The 24,536-nt window shown below is 36.5% G+C and overlaps 1 protein-coding gene across 1 annotated transcript in view; it reads right to left on the minus strand.

The window, feature by feature from the left end:
- MYO3B (myosin IIIB) overlaps positions 1-24,536 on the minus strand; it is a 186,012-nt gene that overhangs the window by 21,637 nt on the left and 139,839 nt on the right. The window contains exons 31-32 of the mRNA XM_032190017.1: positions 19,189-19,252; positions 18,163-18,301 (exon numbers count right to left, since the gene is read on the minus strand). Coding sequence (XP_032045908.1) covers positions 18,163-18,301; positions 19,189-19,252 — 203 coding nt within the window. The remainder of the gene's footprint in view (positions 1-18,162; positions 18,302-19,188; positions 19,253-24,536) is intronic.

A 24,536-nucleotide genomic window follows, 5' to 3' on the forward strand; every position in this document is an offset into this window, starting at 1 on the left:
TTTCTGGATAACTTAGCTCCATGCATGTGTGGAATGACTGATACCTGTTAGATGTATCACTGCACCATTTACTCTAGAATGGACTAACACTTTAAAAATGGATGGTAGGTTGCAGAAGAGCTGTCATTTGTTGATTCACTAAAAAACAACCTTGTCTTGACCACTCTGATCCAAAAACAGCAGATGCTTTATTCAATCTTCACATTATCCTACTGCCTTCTACAGTGGAATCACTACCACCTTAAATCTGGAAGATGGTCCACTGATCACAGTCTGTTTTCTCAACGTAGAGAGGACAAGATTTGCTCTGTCATGATGACTAATTGCTGTTATTTACTATAGAAAGACATGGACCTACTTGAAAAATTAGGGTTTGAATAGTTCACAGGACAGTGAGCAAGAAACAACATCTTAGACTTTCTTCCTAGCTCTGACCAGCTCAGCTGTATTTCAAGACAGCTTTGGTATATATGCACCTTTCAAGGCAAAAATGAGAAAAACAATTCTTTCCGTAACATTCAGTCTTTATCAGCCTGCTATAGCAAACAATGCAGATTAATCTCTTGTAAGATCCTGTAGTACTAGCAAGACTTGTTTTAAGCTTTCCCTGTTCATTTTTCTCACCTTTCAAAGGTATCTCTACACTGCAAACTCACTCCTCCTCTGCCAAAACTGTATCCCCTATCCTTGAATATTTATAACAATAACTTGGAGGAAAACCAGTCTACAGACTTAGAAATCATGATGCACTAAATGCACATCAAATTTCTTGTTAGGGCTAATTCATCTGCATGGAGTGTTAGGATCACACTGCATTACAGCTTCTAGTTCCAGTTCATCTGGAGGCAGCTTGAGAGTGCTTGCTACCTTATGAGTAACATGCATCCCGAGGTACTTTAACATATAAATTCCTTAACAGAGAATTACAGAAATGTACTCTAGCCCAAAGACACAACAAACTTATGATTCATCTTCACTACTCTTGTCCAAAGAAATTTTCTATGAAGCAGATGACTTTTTTTTTTTTCTTTTTCTTCACTTCTTGCACTCTGTGTATGACAATTTATTAAAATCCAGCAAGGTTCCCATGAATACATCTATTTTAGGGCCTAGCACTGTTACGGGCACACATACTTACAAGTTGAAAACCATCTGTATTTCAGTTTCTTGGATAAAGGGATTTGCCATCTTAAAAGCTGGTGGTAGTTTACAGTTTTAGAGTGATATTAGATGCCCTGACAGAAAGCGATACTGCACTAGTACTGCAAAGTACTACATGTATGAAACCAGAACTCAATCTACCATAAGAACTCAGTTTTCCATTTGGAATCTGTGATTGAAAACTGTTAATTCTTAATTTTGTTAAGAATCAGATCTTAACTTTGCAATGACTTCTTTTTCATCTGCATGCAAGATTTTTAAAATAAGACTGGTGTTTCCTTTAATTAGTATTTGATAGAGTATTAATATTCCTATTTATCTTCTACATGCCATATGGATTAAATTCTCATTACTTTTGATCTTAATACTTTTAAAATATGGAAATCAGCAAACAGACAGCCTCTTTAAAGCAGTGTTTGCACACCACATCTATTATTGCCTTGGGCAATAAAAAATATCTGCATTGCTAAAATTCCAGAATTGTGAGGAAATCTTGAAAAATCAGATATTAAACTGATCAATCTAGACAAATAATGTAATGACCAAATGAACTGCAGCCCTTTACTTTCAGATGTATCTAAAAACAACATTAAAAGTGTCAAAGACCATTAGAGAATATGTACTTAAAATGGATCAACAAACTTAATTTCTAGAAGGAGAAGGATGTTTTCACAGATTGATCTAATTCCAGATAAAATGCTTTAAAAGAATACAATACTTTTTAAAAAAAACCTTACCTTTAATCTCAGACATTAAAAATACAATTTGTTTTCGTTTTTATGGAAGATACTGTTATCTGAATTCAACTCTATTTTTCCAACATGCTAGAACATCGCTCATGAGTAGTTTTGCATGGTCACGTATTTCAGTTTATCTGAATAAAGCAGAGAGGAGAAACGTATGGGACTCAGCAATATAAAGAACAGGTAAAGAGAATACATGGAACTGACATCTCTGTTCACATCTCTATGGAATCTCCGATGGCATGGGAAGCATTTGCATTTACTGGTTCAAAAATACTACTCCACGCATCAGTGGAATAATATTTATGAATGCCCTAGTCTGAAAACAGAAGCTTATCCTAGTCATTTTACTTTTGGTCTTCCTACAATATACAATAACAAATCTATAGCAAGGCTTGCTGAATCTCTGTTTACATTATATTGCTGAAGCACATGTCAGAGAGTTTTCAGAAGAAATTAAGAGAAAACATATCTGAAAACAGGCTGTCTCCTTCTATGCTCTGACTGGAAGGTGGAGGGAGGATAGTACGTAGATACATCCACATCCTGTTCCCCAGAGCACTTGTGCACTGCCTGCATGGGGTATCCATCCCCAACCTTTGAGCTTTGGAATATCTGAAACCATTAAGAAATATCTTCTGATTTTAAAAACAACAACAAACAATAAACAAACAAACAAACAACAATCATTGCTCTTCAGTATCAGGAAAGGCATTCTCAGGGAAAATGGGCAGTGCTGGGTCCATTAGTCTCTTTTTTTTTCCTTCTTTTTATTTTTTCTGATCTCATCTAAAATGCACTGAGTCCACGGGACCTTCTCCATTGTCTTGACTAAACTCTGAATACAGGCCAGAAGCTTGACAGCCTGATGTATTTCTAGCACCTTGCTTTTATTTTGGTTATTTTAGGAGCCTAAAGGACTAAAAATTGGTGTTTATCCAAATGTCATCCAAGACCAAAGGGAAAGCCTTAAATTTGATCATGAGGCCATGTTTGGAAAAGTTAATACCAAACAAAAACTAGAGCCTGAGCTTGTTAATCCTATGGCACAGTGGCAGTGCCTAGACCATGACTTGCCTGGGTGCACACCAAGCAGAAGGTCCACAGCTTGCTTCCAGAGGAGGCAGTGAAAGTTTCCTGACACAAAGAAATCAAGATTTGGCCCTTAATTTGAATGACGATTTAGTTTAAGACATAGTCTACATCAGTAAATTCTATCAATGACTTTATTTCTTACCATCACCTGGATTGATAAAAGTCCTCAGCTAGAAAATATTGCTATTTTTTACCAGAACAATTTATTCCATCTGGCAAACTGCTTTAAGGACTGCTTCACTGTGATGAGAAGCCTTTCCAGCAAGGAGATTTGCTGGCATACATCAGCAGAACAGCTATATTTTCAAAGCCTACTACCTGCAGACACAGCCTAGCTGGTGGGTTCTGTGCATGGTAGTTTCTCCAGTGAAGAGACTGCTAACTCTGCTGAAGTAAAGTAGGCTTTTCCTGTAGATGCCCTCTTGCATAAGACTACAGCAAAAACCACATTTGTTTCACAGAAATCTGCAAGTTGTAGCCATACATACATACCAAAAAGAAAACACATCAGTGCCCCTAAACTTCCAGAAATCTGATAAGTACTGCAAATGTTATCCTGAAATTCCTATGCAGATAAATTTTTTTTCCCTCGCAATTTTTTACGAAGACATCATTACTAGGGCATTTCTTATCTAAACAGCAATTGTACATCTATAATTGTCTTTAGGATAGCTAGGTAACACAACATTTTACAAGTAATTTAAATTTCCCTTTTAAGCATCTCAGTGACACTGTAGTGTCATTGGACACTGCAGCACTTAGTTATTGCATCTTTAATGCTTTGTGCACTTCTGTCACAATTATTGCACATTACTGTTTCACAACACAAGTAATGTAATATTTTTGTCTTGACCATGCAATATCACATAGAAAAGTTTGTTCCCAGCCATGCAGTAGTCTATACCGTTCTGATTAATACTTTAAACTTCAAATTCTAAGCAGTCATTTAAAATCCACATTTTCATCATTTTCACATTGAATGGTCTTATTTAGGCAATGAGTGCTATGGACATTAAACAAGACATATGAGTAACCACTACTACACGCTAAAGGATTGGGCCCTTCCTTCATCATCAACCTCTGCCTGTAACCGCAGCGTTTGTTATATTCAGAAGGAGGAGATGCTGCAAACAAGCCTGTGAAACTCAGTGTTAAGAAATCAAGGATCTCTTGGCTACTGAACTCACAGCTCTGTTCTCTAGTTAGTTCACAAGCATTTTATATCAAAGGGATGCAAATGTGAAGATTTAGAAATAAAGGAATAGCTTTCAAATTTGAGGCTAAATAAAAAGCCTGACAAGCAATACTTTTAATAATCCGTATCGCTTTATACACAATATTCCTTCCTGTAACTTAAACACATTGCTCCACAGCAAGACTCAAGTTCATTTACACCTCTGCTCCAGTCGGGAGACTTACTCAGTTCAATGACATAGCACTTACAGAAACTGCATCAGAGTACCTTATGGAAGCGACCCCATTAAAATAAGTTCATGCAGCTATTACAAGTAAAACTTTGCCTTACCTTCCATTTTTTTCATCACTAGGATCTGGAAACCTCCTGTCTGCCTCCCCATGACACATGGCACATCCACATGAAAATAATCTTGGACTTTCCTATTTCAAACAGCTTCGCAAGCGCTTTTGCAAGTGCCAGCTGAACTCCGTAGGCTTTGTGTCATGGTAGTAGTCATGCTGAACAGCTTGGTGGGCTATAATTTATTCCAGACACCCGTGGCTGGTCAGTTCTGGTAAGAGCTGAGGCCAACCACTTCCTCATCTCATCTGTGATGTTACGTACCCACATGGAAACAGATAGAGGGTACTCTGGCAGAGTACAGACTACTTTCATGGGCAACATGAGAGAAAGGACAGTTCTCAGAACATCTCACCTTCCTGACCCGGCACCATAGGCCACACATTCTCATGAGAATGTGGCACAATCAGGATATCAAATGACCAAAGTCTATTGTTTAAAACAGTTCAACTGTTTTAGATTAACGATGACTTCTATTCCTGTGTCCCAGTAAAAAGAGGGCCTTGTTTCAGTTCTAGATCACTCTTGGCAAGTCAGCTGGGAACATGCAGAACACAATGTTCACCAGCTTCCAGCACACTGCTGCCTTCCTGCTCTGAGCTTTGTCATCCATTTACATGAAAACAGGCATAGGCCCATCCCACGAAAACTTGTTTTGCTCAGTTTGTTTTTGTTTCAAAAGGTCCTTCAGGGGAAAGAATCTGGTCAAAAATCCAGCAACATTTATTCAAATTGTTTTTATAAAACACACTTGGGGCTCCAATCTGTGGGAGCAGTATTTTTAAATCTTTGTTTTTTTGTTTCTGATTTGTTGTTCTTACTCAATGTTCTGATGTTGGTATGAACAAAGCCAAACAAAAACCCAAGCATTAGTTTAACTAATGTAAACCAGATACAATGGGCTAGATTTATAGACCAGCCATGCTTATTCGTGGTGTAGCATGAGGATGCATGATGAAGTCAAGTATAATAGGCCTAATTTACAGTTGCCCTGAGGCCCCTTCAGAGAACACCCCTAGCACAGAAGGCCTGTTTGCTGCATGCAAAGCCATCTCTGTGTCTTTGCTCCTACTTGTCCCAGGATAGGAAGCACACTAAGGCAGGGCAGTACAAACCTGAAAAAAAAAAAGCCACTAGGGTGAAAGGCTGCAGGATGCACACAAAAAAAAAATAAATCCCTTTTCACCTATATCCTCTCATTTTCCCTAGTTTCAGCCACTGATACTGAAGTTGGGAAACCTCTGCAGGCACAGGCACATCCTTCCCTGCTACACCCTTTCTAGAGGTTACAGGAGGCATTTGGTACACACCAGCCCAGCGCCTGCAATGCTCCAGTTAGCTTGCACATGGAAAGGTAGACGTGGCTGCTTTTACAGGCAGATTCAGCTCTTCTGTCGATCATAGGTACCAGTCAGAATTTTCAGAAGAACTCAGCTACCTCTTTAGCATCTAACTTAGTAGGCAGGTTCCCAAGGCAAATTTTGAAAATCTCCCCAGGAATGCATGGCCATTTAGGGTGTCACTGAGTGCTTTGGAAAATGTAGTTCTATTTTGCCCCAGAAAAAGACTTTTTGGAAACTCTTAATAAGCTGGCCAGAAGTTCTACTGAAGCCGTACCCCATAATGTTTATGCTTCTCCAGTCAAAACAAATTTACTTATCTATACCCTTCAGGAGAAATTCAGTACTTCCATGCTAGAGAACCTTTCCCAACCTCCTTTGGCTCAGTTTTACCCCCACACATCACTTTAAGCATGTTTGCTGTTCTGGGTGTGTTCTGTCTCCTTGAAGAGCAAGAACATGAGCATTTGCACACCTTCACGGGGCTGTAGGGAACATGTGTGAGGCAGGAACTAATTTTTCTAACTGCAGTGAAAGGAACTGCAAATCCAAAGACAGCCAATAGTGTTCTTATTCCTGACAGATTTATTTGGCGTATTTGTTTGACAATATCAAGGGAATATGCATGACATCTAACACTTATTTTATTTTTTACCAGGGCACAAATGAGAACACAATGTCTTCTTCCAAAGTCTTATTATATTATTACTTGGTTAGTTACAGGCTATAACCAGAGACAAAACTGAGGGACGCTTTCTTTCAGCAAGAAGGGATAAAACCACTATGCTTGCAATGGCTTGGATCTTGATGACACACTGATAAAGACTGTCCTTAAATACTGATCTTAAATTGTCTGCCAACTTGAAGAGTAAATCATGCCCTAATTCTCTGAAGCCACTACCAATTCAGCTGAAAGCTGTTCTTCTTAAAGAAGCATGTCCAAAAACCATGGCATATCTTGCTCTGCTTCAGATGACCCTGCACAGTCACAGCCTTCTGGAAGAAATAACTAACCACCACAAGAAGCTCTAGAGCAGCATGAACTTGACTCAGAACTCTGGCCAAAATTCCAGTACATTTGGAAAGGCAGATAAGGTGCAGAAACAGTCCTAGGTTAACAAATTCAAGTCGGACTCTCAACAACCCTAAATTACAAAATGTTAATGTCTCACTTAGGTCCAACCTTGAATAAAAAGACAGGTGTAAACAGCTGAAAAAAAACCACCCTTATGTAAGGAAATAAAAGAGAAGAAAAGGACTGAAGGGTTTTTTTTTCAAAGACGAAAACTGCCCCAAAGCTAAGCTTGACTCATTTAAAACCAAACAACCAAACTGTTTAACTTGTGCTCGCAATGACCCCTCCTGTAATCCATGAAGAAAATTATGTCATAATTTGACCCAGCATGCATTAACAGTTTAATAGTGATTTATTTAGATCCTGCAGAGATCATTACAATTTTTAATGACATATGACTGCCAAAAGTAGAAGGCATTATAGCTATATGATTGCACTAGAGGGGACAGTGAAACACAGAATGTATGACTGTAAATGTCATACATTTACAGTCCAGTGGGGGTAATCTCAGTTTCTCCTTTCTCAGGTAACTTTTGGAATATTATTCTAAAGCTGAGTGAATTGCTTAACTGACTCTGCTATTTGGAGTCTCATGCTTTATCTTGTCTCTTTTCTTGATGTGGTATTATGTATGGACATATTTGTCCTCTGTTTTTTCAGGTGTTTTGGATAGCCTTCAAAATTCATAAATAAGAAATGAAAAATGGTCACTGAATGAATGGTTGTATTCCACAAGGGAAAATTTCCCTTATTTCATCTAATCTGTTCTTTATTTTCAAAGATTTTGGACTAGTTATTGATCCAGTCTTTTAGAGACACACAATTCATAAGCATAAAGAATAACTATGTTACAAATAATGATGCATTAATATGGGCACTAATGCATAGGAAATAGTTTAATAAGTATTGATTATCCTTCAAAATTTTTTTGCCTTTCAAGGGACAGCATGAAGCATACCTTTCCTACACCAACAAAGTAATGTACTCCTTTCAAATGCTCTCAAGCTTTTCTGACTGTGTTTATTTTGTGGATGTGATGAGGAGAAGGAGTTTTGTGAATTTAAGTGTTTTTCCTCAATGTGTGTCATGACTGGCTTGTTCTGTATGGCACTACCATGTAGGCAATCTTAAAAAAAAAAAATCACAAAAAATTAAAAATCTTAAAGCTACAATTTGCTTATGATGCTGAAATGTGGTAATAAAAATCCCACTTCATCTTCAGTGCTGTGAGACATCTCTGCTTTGTCTCCCTGTGTTGACCACTGTCACCAGTGAAGGTTTCATAATAGATTACAGCTTGCAAATGAAAATATCTACTGACTACTCATGTGAAATTCCATTTTTCTAAAGTAGTTAAACTCCTGATACGAAGGTGAGAAATTCACTCTTTTCAAGCCGTAAATGAATGATCAAAAAGGCAAAGAGTGACCCTTGATACAGACAACAGAAAACTGTCTGTTTGCTATAAACTCTACCCAACAGCTGTTCTGAATATCATTGCAAGGGGCAGACCCTTATGAGGAGGTTAAAAACATTAGTACTTCCAATTTTTCAGTTTCCTATGAATGAAAAAAATACTTGGAAGCATATGGACAACAACAGATGAAAGGAATTGATATCACTTTATCTCTAAGTTTGATGAGCAAAATATGAGGGGTGGGCTCAAACTGGAATCTTGTATCTGTACCCCTTTGGGACACTGGATGCGGATCTGAACTTTATATATATTCAGCTGTTTCTGAAAAGAAATCAACAGCTCAAAATTTTTTGTTACACAGATATCTTTTACCTATTTTTAGCTATAGTAGCTGCTTGTTTTGAAATTTTAATACAACACTCATAGGCTGGTACTCAAATTAGTTCACAGTTTTTTTTGCAGAGCTGCAGCAAACTTTTTTTTTTTTTTCAAATAAGCCTTTCAAAACCCACAAGCTTACTGTTATTCATTTGATAGTCATGCTCTTTATCATAACTAAGAATATGCAATAAAGAACAGCATTAAAAGAATATAGAAAAAACAATTGCACCACTTTGCTGGAGGGCATTTTTGGTGTTTGCAAACCCCAGTACGACAGAAGGAGGCTGGAACAATGCAATAGTTTTTTCCTCATTCTGAATGTGATTTGTGTGTGTGCACAAGGCAAAAACAAGCACACCGGTGAGAGGGAGTCCCAACAACAGCACACCCACAAAGACACAGCCAAAGACCTGAAGACTTACTTCATAGCCTATAGAGAAAACTAGCTGCAGTTGAAGGTGGAGAACTTGTATAGTTCTCCAACTTTAATTCTAGGCAATCACATGTATTCTGTTTGATTCCTAACAAAAGTGTGTGTCAGATGGGACAAGTCTTTCATTGGTACTCCTGATGCTGTTCAGCCATTTGACTTTCCTCTCCATCCTCCCCTTCAGACTTAGCCCAGACTAATACGACAAGCAAGAGGCAATACTTAGTAATTATATAGGGCCCTTCTCATGCTGTTTATTGCTTATGCTTGCACTTCTACACAAAATAGTCTGATTTCTAACAGGCAGGACAAACCTTAGAGACAAAGAATTGGTACTAAGACATTTTGAGAAAGAGAAATACTAGAATTCATCAAACTGCTCTTTCCATATATGTTATAACAAAGATACATTTGTTTCCTGCCTGAGCCCATGTAGAAAAGCAGCTCCTCCTTCCCATATTGGCAGCAATAGCAATTCTTCCTGTGATTTTGGTGTTCTTATCTTCCCTTAGGGGAAAGGTGTTACAAGCAGGAAAGGTGGGAGTGTGGCTTTCTATTTCTGGTGTACTGCCAATGTCAGCCAATGCACGAGTACAACTGGCTCTCAGTAATTCTCTCTATATGCAAGAAAGATCCTTAAGAAAGATTATCCTTGCCTGGGGGACAGAAATGAGCTCTACAAGCTAGTAATTACTGCTACAAGGTAGTATTTGCTATTGCTATATTCAACTTAACCATTAAATCAACTGAGGTCATACGCGAGAGAACTAAAATGTGGAACACTTTAATGATGGAGAACAAAGGAACGCAATCACTGTCAGGAGCAGAGCTGAGTCACAATAAACAAGTGATGCAAGATAATTTCTTTCCACCCAAATATTTCATCACCAGTTAATGATTTATTGAACACAATACCTATTGATCAAACAGTATCTGCGAATAACTCATATCTCCAGATATTCACACAAGTTGTTGCAAATATTTTATCTCATCTATCCTTTACGTGTCAGAGGTATTATTTTACTCATTTACACCTATCAACCATACTAACTGTATACTATGGTTTGGATTTCCATCCACTAGGACAATTACCCAGACTAGAATGCCGAAAAAAATACGAACATATGCAAAGTATGTAAGATTTTGAAATTAAAAAAAAAAATCAGAAATAAATTTATGGGGCTTTCACAGGTTTCCCATACTATCCCATACAGCAGGTGAACTGTAGCTTGTGTAAGAAAGACAGTGCTAGACATCATGTGTTAAAGGAAGAAACTGATCCATTACTAAAATCTGTTTTTGTGGCACAATATTATTTTGTATACTATTTAATTTTATTAAATATATCATATTCCTTACTATTTTCATATTTTTCAATGAGAGACATACGTGTTCTCTTTTTATTGCAAGTGAACTGAAAGTTTTCCCTGGAAGCCTTTAAAAGACGTTTAGATGTAGAGCTTAGGGATATGGTTTAGTGGGGACTGTTAGTGTTAGGTTAGAGGTTGGACTCGATGATCTTGAGGTCTCTTCCAACCTAGAAATTCTGTGATTCTGTGAATTTCAACATATTATAGAACTAACAGTGAGACCAGTGGTCTCTGGAGAACTTTTTATATGTGCAGTTTATTTCTGCATTTTACTTGCATCTTATTTTATTGCTCACCTTTGATACTAATCAGTCATGGCTGCAGGTCAAATCTTTTTGCATCAGAAGCAATCACAATAACCAATCCAGAAGTAAACCAGTCTATAATGAAATTCACTGCCTAGGGCTAAACACAGAGCTAACATGTGTTTAACAAATCAAGGCTTGTGTTTATCACTTGTCACTGTTTGTGTCTTTGTCTACTGGAGGAAAAAAAAAAAAAAAAAAAAAAAGAACAACAATTAAGAAGCAGGAGCAAAGAGAAACTTAGGAACAGCACAATTTATTTTCAGACTTGTTGTGCTGTTACTTCAGCAGAATGCAGTCTGCAAATCATGAGTAGAAAAAGGTTTAACAAAGCATCTGTGAGTCCAGAATACAAACGTCATCAGTGCAAGTCATAGCTGAAAACTTTGCATATGACAGAGAGAAGTTCAACTGACTAAATTTAAGTTTTGGAACCAGATTTTCTGAATCCACACTTGAACTACATATTGAGAGACTGAAATACTACAACAGAGGTACGGTGATTCTCACACCAATGGCCAATGAAGCTAACTGACTCCTACACAGTAGAAATGCAGAAAGACGAAACTCAGGCTTTCCATGGGATGGGCAGGTGATGTTCCCTCATGGGGCCTCCTGCAGGGTTCCACCATAAGCAGTGCAGTGCACAATAATAGCCTTACTTGCACCAACAAAATCTATCTGCAAAGACTGCAGCCTCACTACTCTGGAAGGGTTTTTATAATTTCTAATAATGATAGAAACAATAATGATTTTTTGAGACAGCTTTATTTTCAAGCCTATTTTCTCAAGAGACATCCTAAAAATATCCTTTCTTTCATATGACTTTTGCTTATGCCCTTTTTAAAGGCAAAATGAATGACTTGCAAATGTGATTGCTGTTTACTACATCCAAAGCCCGGCATATATCTTACTGTTGAAGAGGTCAGTAAACTGCCGATACTCGATCTTTAAGGGGAAAAAAGAAAAAGAAGCTACTTTTTGTCTGGCTCATGCCAGTCAGATTTTGGCTCAGAAGCAGCAAGACACTACTGTGGCAAGATCCTTTCAATGGAAATTCATTATACAACATACCTCTTTAGCAACTTTTCTGCCTGAGGCTTCAGCTGCAACACGACTAATAGTAATTCCTCAGCTATAGTGTGGTATATGGTAGGAGAATACTGTGGAGATCTCATAGTCCTCATACATAGCTACAGCAAGCTCAGTGCCATCAGATCATACTACATGATCACCATCCCTGGAAGTCTTTAAAAGATGTTTAGATGTAGAACTTAGGGATATGGTTTAGTGGGGACTGTTAGCGTTAGGTCAGAGGTTGGACTCGATGATCTTGAGGTCTCTTCCAACCTAGAAATTCTGTGATTCTGTGATATGATGCTACTTTGGCTTCTTCAGTGATTCTTGTAACGTTCAGACTGTCCCATGCTCTTCATAATCCCCCAAAACACTAAATCCCAAATATGCAGGGAATTTTTCATGTTTATTATAACCAAGAGACCCAATTCCACTCACTTTTATGATAGTACTGACTACAGTCAAGTTTTTCATGATTTACATTCCTTCAGTGTAAAATTAGTCTCAGTGGGGGGCTTAAAAATGATGAAATGAAACTCCTGATTGTATGACCCAAAATAATTCTAAATAGATTATAAATTCTTTCACTTAAAATCTAGCATTCTGAAATTAATGACATCTATGTGCCAGTATCTTACCATTTGCCAATGACAACTAGCTGAAAGTCTAGGCAACGTTTCACACTATACTACGGAACAGTGGTTTTGGTTTTCATGTAGATACGAAGGTTGGCCGTAAGGAAATCAAATAGGAAGCTGTTACACAGAGAAAAACGGCTGTATGCCTTGGGCTGATCTCTCAGTTGCACAAAGTGGCTTCCTTAGTTGCAAGACATCCAGGTCTTGATACCACTTCTTGTGTGAAATATTGCCTGATCTTTATCACAATACCTATTCTAGTCAGGCTGGAATATTGTCTGTCTATGAATCAAAGCATTAAAAGTGCCCCCACTACCAAATTACTAATGACTATTGCTTTGCCATTGCTGTTACCTTTTTTAAAACAAAGCACAAATAGGAATTACAGGAGATTACAGTTGAAATTACACTACAACATTAAATTACTATGTAGAATAGGATAAATTCCCTATATTTAAGCACATTTCACGTGCAAGTGAAAGACATCAAATCAAGACTGTATGCTAGGGCTGAGACTGAGGCAGCTTAAAGAGTATTTACAGTAACAAAGTCTGACTCAAAGAAAATTCTACTCTGAAGCAAAGACCAGTAACCTGAGTATATTCACTTGAATTGGATGTGATTCTGTAATTCATTTTGAGCTTTGTATTGCTACAGCTATAAAAGACAACGCACACGTATCTATAATTGGTATAGCTTGCATATTAACACTGTTTTGCTGCAAAGGCAAAATATGGAATATCTGAATCATTGTTTATATGTTAGTGAATATTATTACATACAATTTCCAGTAAATACAACTTCAACAATATGCAAATATGCCATAATGAGATGCACGTCTTTTTTCTCAGTACAAACAAGTTCTAAAGGCTTTCCAAGGAAATATATTTTCATTCACCTTCTGAGATATCTCTTTAAATTTATATTCAGATCTTTAACATTACTTTACAGAATGTTAAAAAAATGACAATAGAAAGTATCTGAAATCAATTGACTAGTAATGTTAAGCAAGATATTTGCAAAACGCTTAAACATGTTTTTAATTAGTTTCTTCATGTTTAAGATCTCATGAACACTGATTCAGGAAAGCATTTACCTGACTATCTTAAGAATGCAGGTAAATTCTATGAAATTTATTTTGTTGATTAAGTGGATTTCCTGAAACAATTGCACCAGTGCCTCTTAAAATTACTGCAAAAGTGTAACCAGCTATAGCAACTGCTGGTGTTGTTTTGCTTATGCTTTTAAAACATGTTACCAAGTATGAGTTAGGACTTGGTACCACATGGTAGAGACAAGGACAGCTTTGGTTAACCACAGCATGAACTCCTCTGTTAATCAGAAATAGCTGGCACAATTAAAACAATAAATGTATGCTAACTGGAATAGCTAACAATATCTTAGTTAAGGCTAAATTATTTCCCAATTTAAAACAATACAATTTTAATTTTAATTTAATTTAAAACATTAGGACTGGTGTCCTACCTGTGAGCAGAAGTACTGTGGAAGGGCTCATTACTTGTTTGAGACCAACACTGCAGGTAATCTTGTTATTACTCTTAAAATCACCTCTTCCTTGCACTGCTGTTTTCACAATCTTGTTTTTGGTCTATAAAATGACTTACAAAATGTCGCATATGGTCACATTCATTCATTCATTTCAAACAATTCTGAGGTGACATGTGTCCTTATCCCTTGGACTCTGCTCAGAAGAATTTTTGTGCTTTCAGAAAAAGAATTTGCATGATCAAGTAGTCTGATTCTACTTGCTTTGGAAATCTGATCGTGCCCAATAAATAAGGATTGCATTTTCTCTCTGGCAGATCTGTCAGTTATCAGAAAAAATCAAGGTTTGTATTTCCACACAAAGAGAAGTAGATGCATTTTTAATTTAGACAACTTATTTTAAATTAAGGAAAGCAACAAAGGACTTTCAAAGACAACACAACACAACACATTTGGCTATTACACAGAACCCTTCTGGCTCCCCAGAAATATTTGTCTCTTCATCTTCTTTAAAGAGACAATACAAAGCAAAACAATTCAGAAAAACAAGATGGAATAGGGAGATATTTTCTGAAAATGTTTCATGGACTAAGTTTCAGCAAGACTATGGTCCTGAAAGAATGAAAGCTGATCACTTGTTTAAAACTGAAATTAAGCTCTAGCAAGTAATGAACAGATAATGAATTTCCTGTTTAGGATGATGAACCTGTAAGTATCACCTCTGTGATGACAACAACAGAATAAACTTTGGGGGAGTAATCTCCCATGCACACAATACTCCTTACTAAACTTGTCTGTTTAAGAAATTAAATTAAATTAATTTCTTGTACTGTCTAAGGTGGGCAGCAGCCTTCTTCCCTGTCAAGCAATAACTTAGCACATTTGATTATATACTTGTATACTTGTCCTCCACCAGTGCAAGAAACAGTGATTATCTTCACGTTTCTTCAAACCCAACTCAGCTACATTCACTAAACTGCATTTGATGATTGCTTTACCAGAAAAGGAGGAAAAAAAAAAAAAAAAAAAAAAGAGCAAAATTAAAAATAAACATGCTAGCTCTTAATTTCCAATAGTTTTGAAAGTATGAAAGATTAAGGAATATAAAATCAAAGGGCATATTACATATTCTGACTTATACAACTACAGTGCAAGTTTCACTACCTCAGCTTCAGAATGGGGCTGGGGATGCTGCAGATTGCATAATTCAGAACATCTCAGAACCCTGGCAAACTTCTCTGCCTCTCAAACTTTCAACATTGCAGACAAAAGTGTGCAAAACACAATTTAAACGTAATCAGCAGACATATCCTGTTCTCCCACAAGTGAACATGGCCAGAGACTTTTATGTTCTCACTTGTTTAGAATGTCTGTGTTAGCGTTAAGTTATGTCATCCTCTGGTCAATGTGGAGGTAGTGTTAGCTTTTTATGAACCTGTTGCATTTTCATTTAGGAAAATACCAGTTGTATTTACTTTTGAGTCAAAGTTACACTGGTCAGCTCCTTATGAAGCACTTGTTTCTCATTAACTATTTCAAACATTCTCACTACTTATTCTAAGAGAATATTGCTACTTGGCCTCTGGAGATTATGTCTGTATTGTTTTAATTCTTCTTCTACAACCTTTTTGTGACTAGAATGTTGCATTTCAGAGTTGTTAGCATTGACTGGACTCCCCTTTCCATCCTAACAAAAAAGGATAACAACAGGCAGAGTGTGTCACATCAAAGACACTGAATAGACTCCTTGGCTTTGCTACTAGCACTTCCCCAGCATCCTAGCAGAGCCAAGGGGAATTTCTGCGCAGAGCAGAGCCAGGTCCTGCATTAGTCTACTTAATAAATACATCCATAAATACAGAAATGTGTCAACTTGTAAAAAGTATTTTCTCTCTTTTGTTTTCTGTTTCCCTTCAATTGCACTAGAGCTTCACCCTAATGAGGCCTTAAGACAAGTGAGCTGCCTATCCTCCACTTTGTGCTTAAGCCTAGATACAAAGACTCCCTTCTTCAGCAAACATCAACACTGCTTCAGAACTGCATCACAGACCAGTGCAGAACCCTATCACAGTCTTTTTTTCTGTTTGTCTCTGTGCTCCAGGTCCATAACGCTACCAGCACAATGACAGAATGGTTCTGACTGCAGTGAAGCTTAAGAAGAATTCAAGATGAATGTGTAACATTGCAGAGTAAGGTTTCATTATGAAAACTAACAGTCTCCTCATTCTTTGGACCACCTAGTGGACAGCTTTTTGCTTTGTGAAATACAGCTTATGTAGTAGAGTCCCATGTTATAAAATCCATGTATTGTATACATGTTCTTATTCCAAAAGGAATGTTTGAAATTTCCTATTTCACTTCATTTTCACAACAGGTCTAAAAATATTCTGTGCTTAAAAGTATACCTCATGCACAAAGACTGAATACAGATTGAGTAGGGCATCTGAATTTCTGAATGCAAACTGTGATTTTAAAAAGAAGTTGGTATTCTTCAGCAGGTTTCCCTCCTTAACAGTCATTCATGGAAGCTGGTTTATAGGATCACCTATCTGAATTTCTTAATGCTTAACTGAGAAATTCTTTAATGCTTAGTCTTTTACATGTACATGTTTCTTAAATTGTTCAGAAGAATGTTGTCTTTATCTCTTTTTTTCAACTTGTATTCTTCTACCACTTCACATTTTCTGAAGTCTCTCTGAATTACTGGCAATGGCTCTGAATGAGATGCTTGCTAAGGGTGTAATTCTGCCAATTTTACTCTAATTGCTTTACTTCAGATACAATGTCACTGATTTCAAGAAGACTAGTTGCAGGATAATATACAATGCCCATTGAGAGTAAGGATGACAGATTTGGGCCTTGACTGCCTTTCTCAAGAGGTTTGCTGCAATGAAGATATTTTGTTTGACAGGTTTATTGTTTAACATGCAATAATTTAAGATAGTAATGCACACATCCCCTGAAGTCCCACACTATGGATTCAAAAACCCCTACAGAATGAAATGAGTGAAGAGAGCATAATGTATTTCTCAAAGTGCTGTGTTTATGTGCAACTCTGTTTTTAGTGTGGAAAACATTATTCCTGTGTATAAGACTAACAACGTTGAATTTACATTATTTCCTATAACAGAAGGGTCTCCATACATATATCTGTCTTCTTAACTTCATTTTGTAAATTGTTTAACTGAACTCTGTAAAACCTAAACACATTAATTTGCAGGATTAGGTCCCAAGTATTCAGATAAATATTTGTAGACTAACAAGATGAAAGGTGTCTCATTAAATATATAAATAGAAATGCTTACATATGACACAAGATTATGAACAATTCATTTTTAATAATAACCTGGAAGTTCATGTATTATCATTTATATGTTGACAATAGATAGAGGTATCACTTATCAATCTACTTCATCTTAAATTGTGGACTGTATTCTGTGATACAGTATTAAATTCAGGGATTTTGCAAGCACTAAATGACGACAGTGACATAGAAGAATATTTTGATAGGTATTGATTTCTTGGAATAAAAGTCATATCAGCTAAAACTCAAAAAAAAATGTCATAATATTTAAAGTTTTTAAACTGATGCTGACCATGGCAAAAATAACGTGTCAGCAAATAAAATAGAAACCACATTGCACAGATTTTAGAATAATTGCAGATGTTCCTGTGTTGCTGACTGAATCATTGTGAGTGTAAACAAACAAGTTGTCTTTCATTCTGCCAAACATAAGAGATTTCATTACTGTCTTCCACTTTTGAGGCTGGAAGGCAAAGGAAAGCTGAAGCTCTCAAAAGCCAATTTCATTTCATTAAAAAGGTATTTCAAGATTATTAACCACATTTTTAGTAGAAACTGTCTTTTAAAAATCTCTATACTTCTGCCTCTGTAATACAGGTATTTAAGGGCTTTTTTATATTTCCAGTTTGAAAACATGTAGAAGTTAGTTAGTTCCTTTATGTTTCCTGCCTTCCAAGGGATTGTTAAAAGACCTCATGAATACATAAAGCAATTCACATGCTGACAACACGTATTTTACAGATAGTAAACAAAAAATCATGGTTACACTGGTATTTTTCTTACCTCCTTTTTTAGGGGATCTCAAGGGACATGACAACTGATGGTCTGCAACTGACTGGGATTGGCTAATTGACTGTGAGTCATTCATTTTGAATGATTTTTTTACAATAAACGGAGAAGCAGAAATCTCATTCAAATCCTTCTGGAATAAAGAAAGCTGTTTTAGGCATTCAAGAAATGAATTGATTTCACTTTGCCATGATAACTTATAGTTGTGATATCACAGAGAGCAACTTCATATTTTTTACAGCTCCAATAAATGACTAATGCTAGCTTAAGGTTACACAAAATTCTTGTGGCTTTCAGCAGCACTGACTTAGCATCCATGTCACAAACATTTGTTTACTTTTTACCATTTAACTTATTTATCACCTCTCCTCATGCAGGTAAATCATAGCATGCACTGTATGCTGATTTCCTCTCATAGTTAATTTGTATCTTTAGAAAAAAAAAGCTATAGGAAGGTATTAATCTGCTTAACATTTCTAAGTACATCATCCAAGGGATTTTGTTTTTTTAATCTTACATATGCTCAGCAGAGTTACTGGCAAAAACTGTACATTTTCTCCATTTCATCCTTTCAACATCAAATGGTAAGCAGCAAAAATTGGATCAGACTTCAAAGACTATGCTGTGCTCCAAGTCACAGAGCGACTCCTCCATTTCACATATTGAATTCGAGCAGGATATCAAAGTGCTACCAAAGAACCTCAGGTCCTTACTAAAAAAGAGGCTCTAACATCTGTAGAAAGTGAAGTGCACAGACAAATCACCTCAGGGAGCAGCTAGCATTTATTCTCAGCAGCAAATTTCCAGCCTTTTGATTCTCTTATTCGCTGTACCTCCCTGTCTTTCTACAGAACTAAAGTTCTTAGCAAGCAGGCTTTTGTCTCAAAGACTTCAAAACATCACTAACGGTTTCATGTTCAGCTGGCTATGCCAAGCAGCCATGAACACACTGCAGAACTGTGGACTCAGGAATTTGAAGTTACAATGCAATGTTGGTTTAGAATACAAACTTAGTAGTACCTTTTTTGTTTGTTTGTCAAGAAAATCAGGCACCACAGGAGAAGACTGGTTTTTGGTTTGCTGCCTAAAAACAAAGAAAAATAAAATATGTAGTTTAAATATTGTAATTTCTTCACTCTTGTAAAAGGCTTACTGGCACACACATTTTTGATGCTTTTCCTTTTTCCCCCATCCCTAATTTCTAAATATGCACATATGATCAATTCAGAGAAAACACAGACCAGTCCCATTTCCTTCTGTAAGGAAGTGCATGTTATTAAACACAGTAACTGGCTACGAGCAATCTATTTGACATTAAAAAATTGTGGATATGTGCATACGTGTAAAATGAGTTTATGAGAATTCTATGAAATTGGAATAATTTATTAAAATTAATTTGACAAGATTTTACATTAAACATTTTTTTCCTCCAGAGGCTGTGAAAAGCTGTTTTCACAGAAAAAATCAAACTTGGGCACTCAGAAAATGTGACACAGGAGGAAGAGGACAGATAAATGGCTTTGTGATCTATAGACATTTGGATTAAGCACAGAGCAAGGAGTAAGAGTTCTTAGATGAACTTTGTCTGCATTTTTATTATTTTACCATTACGTGTTTTGTCACCATACAAATATTAGAGGCCAACTCCTGCTCTCATTAAAGCTAACCAAAGTGTCATAAAATGCTTCTGCAGGCTCTGATCCTTGTTAGGCCTTTGTAGTCACAGAATCTCTTCAATACTGAAGTCCACCCAGAAAGGCTTGCTCCAGAATCTTTACCTATGCAAACCCAAACAAAAGATGCTACCAATTCCATTTGCCAGATTAAAAAAAACCAAACAGCTGAGGTTCATAAAGAGTATTTTATATGCTCACGGTCCTATAACTGGGCTTAAAAGCAAGATTTTCTGTTTGTCAAAACATGCCTCAGTCATTTAATCATTATTTACCACCTCCCTCACAATCTTTCTGAAAATACAATTAATAGCAGTTGTACTTCTACTTACAGATAAAAACATCAGAAATGTAAGCTTCAGTCATAGATTTCAGCTTATGACATATACCATAGCTTTTTTTCATAGACGGGAAAAGGCTGTTTAAGGCAGAAAGCTTTTTCGGTTTAACTTATTCAGTTATTAAAACTGAACACATTTCAGCCCTTTCAGGCACAGTGGTAGGGGAAAACATAAAGGACAAAATCTGCTTTAATGAGTAACAAAAAATATGTGTGTTACTTCAAATTTCATTTTTGTCACTAGTTGTGTTTCAGTTGGCTACATTAAATATAAATGACTCATGTTACAATAGAACATATTGTAATCTGTAAAAATGTCTGGCCACATGTGCATTTTACCTTTAAAATGTAGCTTTAAAAAAATACTTTCAATTAAAATGACATTACTGAAGGTCTTGGAACATTCCAGACTGTTACCTATTGGATTTGACAACTGTATATCACCATGCATATGTATTAGATGATATATTTTTTCTAGGGTATCCAGTTTGCTAAAATATTTCAAGCCTTATATTACAATAGAGTTTAAGCTCTTAGGTTAACTTTATCTGAAGGTGTTGGGAAAGCTCAAGGGGCTGACTTGATTTGCTAAAAACTGATCACAATAATAAAGACAGTATCATTGTCATCAATAAGCTATCTTGGGGTGTGGAAACAAAAGGAAGCATTCATGAGCACAGTAAGCAACCAACTTTTCTGGAATTTTATGAATGAAGTTTGGATTTGCTTGTTAGGTTTGGGGGATTTTTCTTCCCCTTTATTCTTTGACACTAAGAAAGCAAAGAGAAACATAATGTCCGAACTTAATTTATATTTGATGGTGTTTTCCTAAAGAAGATTGAGGAATCTGTTTAAAAAAAGCTTTCTAATTTTGTTCTGAGATACTTCTGTAAAAAAGATATTCTGTAGTAGTAGATATTCTGTAGAATCAAAAAGATACCAGAAGTATCAAAAGATACTTCTGTAAAAACTTTCCTGTAAAAAGGAAAGTACAAAAGATGTCTAGGATTACATTCAACCTTGCATTTCAGCATGTACCACATTGTCCATAAAGTTCTTTTTTGATATTTCTCTTGTATATATATTGTTTAGATAACTATATAACAGGATTACTTAGACAACTTGCCTAAAATTACTCAAGCATTTGCTGAGATGATTCATAAACCCTCGCTCCCCCCGCCAATGCAGAAAATAAACCTAGTATGAAATAAAAATCATGAATAATCCTCAAATACTGCTACAGAGGATGTCTAAATGAAAATCTGCTGTTGGATCACTATGTTGTAAATGGACCACCATGCCAAAAAGGAATGAATCATGATCTAAATTTAATATTCAGATTTTGAGTGTTTTGGATCTGGATCTAAATCTGCAGCTTGAACTAATCTATACGTTCTATAAAGAATCTAGAATTTAGTATGGTTTTGCCAACACTTTGTCAGGGCTAGAACGTTGTCCAAATGCTTAAAGCATGAAGGTACAGGTCAGCAACCTGCCTTCTGTACTCCTTAAGCTAACAAAAACCAGCCTCTGGAATTCTGAAGCCCTTAGGACCTTGATTCTCTGTCAGAATCCAATGGCACCATGTTTCTGACTAGAACAATTGTAAGTTAGGCAGCATATGGCACAATAAATTCCATCCTCCTACAAAATCTGTTGTTGCTGATAGAAGTTTGCATTTGATGCTTACTAGCTTTTACTCAAACAAACAAACAGAAAACTTGACAGGTAACTCTACGTTTCTGCGTGACAAATTCCAGAACAGAGAACCTTCAGGGGTGCTCAGGAATGCTAATTCATTGCTAATGATTTTCTAAAACATTTTACCATTAATCAGGAATTCATTACCATAAGTCATGTACACGTGAGGAACAGTCCTGGGCTTGAGCTGGTGGGAAATTGTCCCCAACAAAACAAAACACCCAAAAGGAAATGAAGCAACACTACTAAAAGACAGGCAACTACTGCAAGACAGGCATCATTTCAGATGTCAAACTGACAGGGAATGCTTCTGAAAACATGACATCATCTGCAGATGCTGAGCACCTTGAGATCTGGCTCTGAGCTCTTGTGACAATCTGTCTGGTATTATATGCCTACGAAAACGAAACATAAACAGGGAGGCAGCTCAGCAGCAGCTAGCTCACGAGCCAATCAGTGATGGGGGCTAACGTTTTCAAATGTGGAATCTGAGGTTGATTTTGAGGTACGGGTATCTTTGACAAAACTGCTTTTTCTATCATTTCCAAAAAGTTTTACTTTCCACATGTGCAGGAAAACAGTGTTTAGGTCATGGAGATGAGATTCAGTGAGCTTACCTGGAAAGAACACAAGAGATCTAGGTTCACATACCTGGTTTCAGTCAGGCAAAACAGAAATTTGCTGCTGAATGTTCAGCTACTTAGCTCTAACACCTCAGTCTTCATGTACAGACTATATAAATCACTGAATTAGCAAGACACGTTGACAAAAGGAGAAACACTGATTCCTAGGGTCTGTCTACACATCTGTATAGTGTATAGTGACACTGTCCTTTGAAAGTAGTCAAATCATAGCTGCATAAAACACTAGAGCAGACTAATTTACACTGAAAAAGATAGACGTGTTTTTGGTGTCACTCTGACCATTGCAAGTATAACTCTACTCAGAAGTCAATGCAATTTGGACTTTTCTCATTTAAATGCTTTTGAAAATGTTACAAATACTCCCAGATATTCCACTAGGAAGAATAAAGCTTATTTTGCAGGAATAACATATTCCCAAACAGATGCAAATTTCTAGAGGGATGAGGAGGGAGTAAAAAAAAAAATTACACTAAAAAATTCTGCCCAAATTCTATTTCCACTTACACCTTTATAAGTCACGAGTAACTATTCAAAGTTTTGAACTGCCCAGTAGTTAGAAGCTGATAAGTCAGCAGAATCAAGTGCAATGGGTTTCTCTGAATTATTTCCATCACAAGCAATCACCTCAATGTTTGCTGTGATTACAAGTAGGAAAGTGAAGCAATTAAAGGAAAGCAGAATGCTTTTATATCGGCTTTTGCTGTGGAACGAAATTAAAATTCCTATTCAAGAGATGACTTCTACAAGAAATCACAGTGCAGTCTTGACAGAAACTGAAATTATCCAAGCAGGAAATTATGGAGAAATGTGAAGAAGACATAAGCTTTAAATCACCAGGACCTGATGGCATTCATCTGAGGGTTTCTCTCCCCCACCTGATGTTCATTTTCAAGGCATGGCAACAATGCTGTTCCAAGTCAAGGAGAACTCCTCTAGAACAATTTGTATACTTATTTCTTACACTGATGCAGCAATAGCTGCTAGTGTTAAGATGCTATAAAAGTGGTGGTTGGCTTGTAATTACAAACCCATTGGCACAGAGATGTTACATTTCAGGAAGTCACAGTGTGTTTAGGAATAATAAAAAGAATTTTGGAAAGTCATATAAAACAAATCCATTTTCAGAGAAAAAGCAGATACACTTTGTTTTTCTTTTTATTTTTATTTTTTTTTATAAGCTTGTCTAAACTTATTTTTTTAAAAGCTACAGTGATGGGGATGTCAAAACTTTCCAGGTAACCTACACAAGGCTTAACTCATTTTACCATTAACGAGAATTTTTTAGTTTTAACTTAGCTCTCCTTCACTGCAATGCAAGCTCACCTGAATCTCAGTGGAGAACAATTTGTTCCATTCCTCTTTACATCAGCTTCTCATGACTAGAGAAATGTTACCACATGTACCCTTAGTCTTCCATCTCCCTTATAATCTCCCCTTTTAGACAATATTTTATGCAGCTGGGATCATTTGTGTTGCCAAGGGATGTCCTCATTTTCTTGAAGTACAGAGTCTAATATACAGCATTAACTGAGATCTTGAAAGTGGTGAGAAAATGTTCTGATGCACAGGTGATGTAGTATGTATTCTAATTGCTACTACTATTGGAGCAGCATGCCATCACTGACTAACATTCAGTTTGACATTCATTATAGCCCATGAAACTGCTTCTAATTCTAATCCAGTCCTCCTAAAATCTTATAACCATCACTAACTTGGTAGTGATACAAATTCAGTAATCAGACTCTACTTCATCAGTCAGGCCACCAGTCAGAAATAGGTTGATTCTGGAACTTAACTGATACATACTTTCTGAAGAACAGAGAATCACTGATAAACACTCTGCCTTTAACTTTCCAAATACCTAAACTGTCATGCCCATGTATTTTTGTTCATACTTTAATATACATTACAATAATCAGACCTTTGAAGCAGGTTGTTTGTTGTATGTTTAGATGTATTGCTATATTCCTGTGCATAAAACAGAAGAAATCTGTATGTAAGTTTTCTTTC

Source organism: Aythya fuligula, chromosome 6 (genome assembly GCF_009819795.1).
Source record: "Aythya fuligula isolate bAytFul2 chromosome 6, bAytFul2.pri, whole genome shotgun sequence".
NCBI classification, from domain to species: Eukaryota; Metazoa; Chordata; class Aves; order Anseriformes; family Anatidae; genus Aythya; species Aythya fuligula.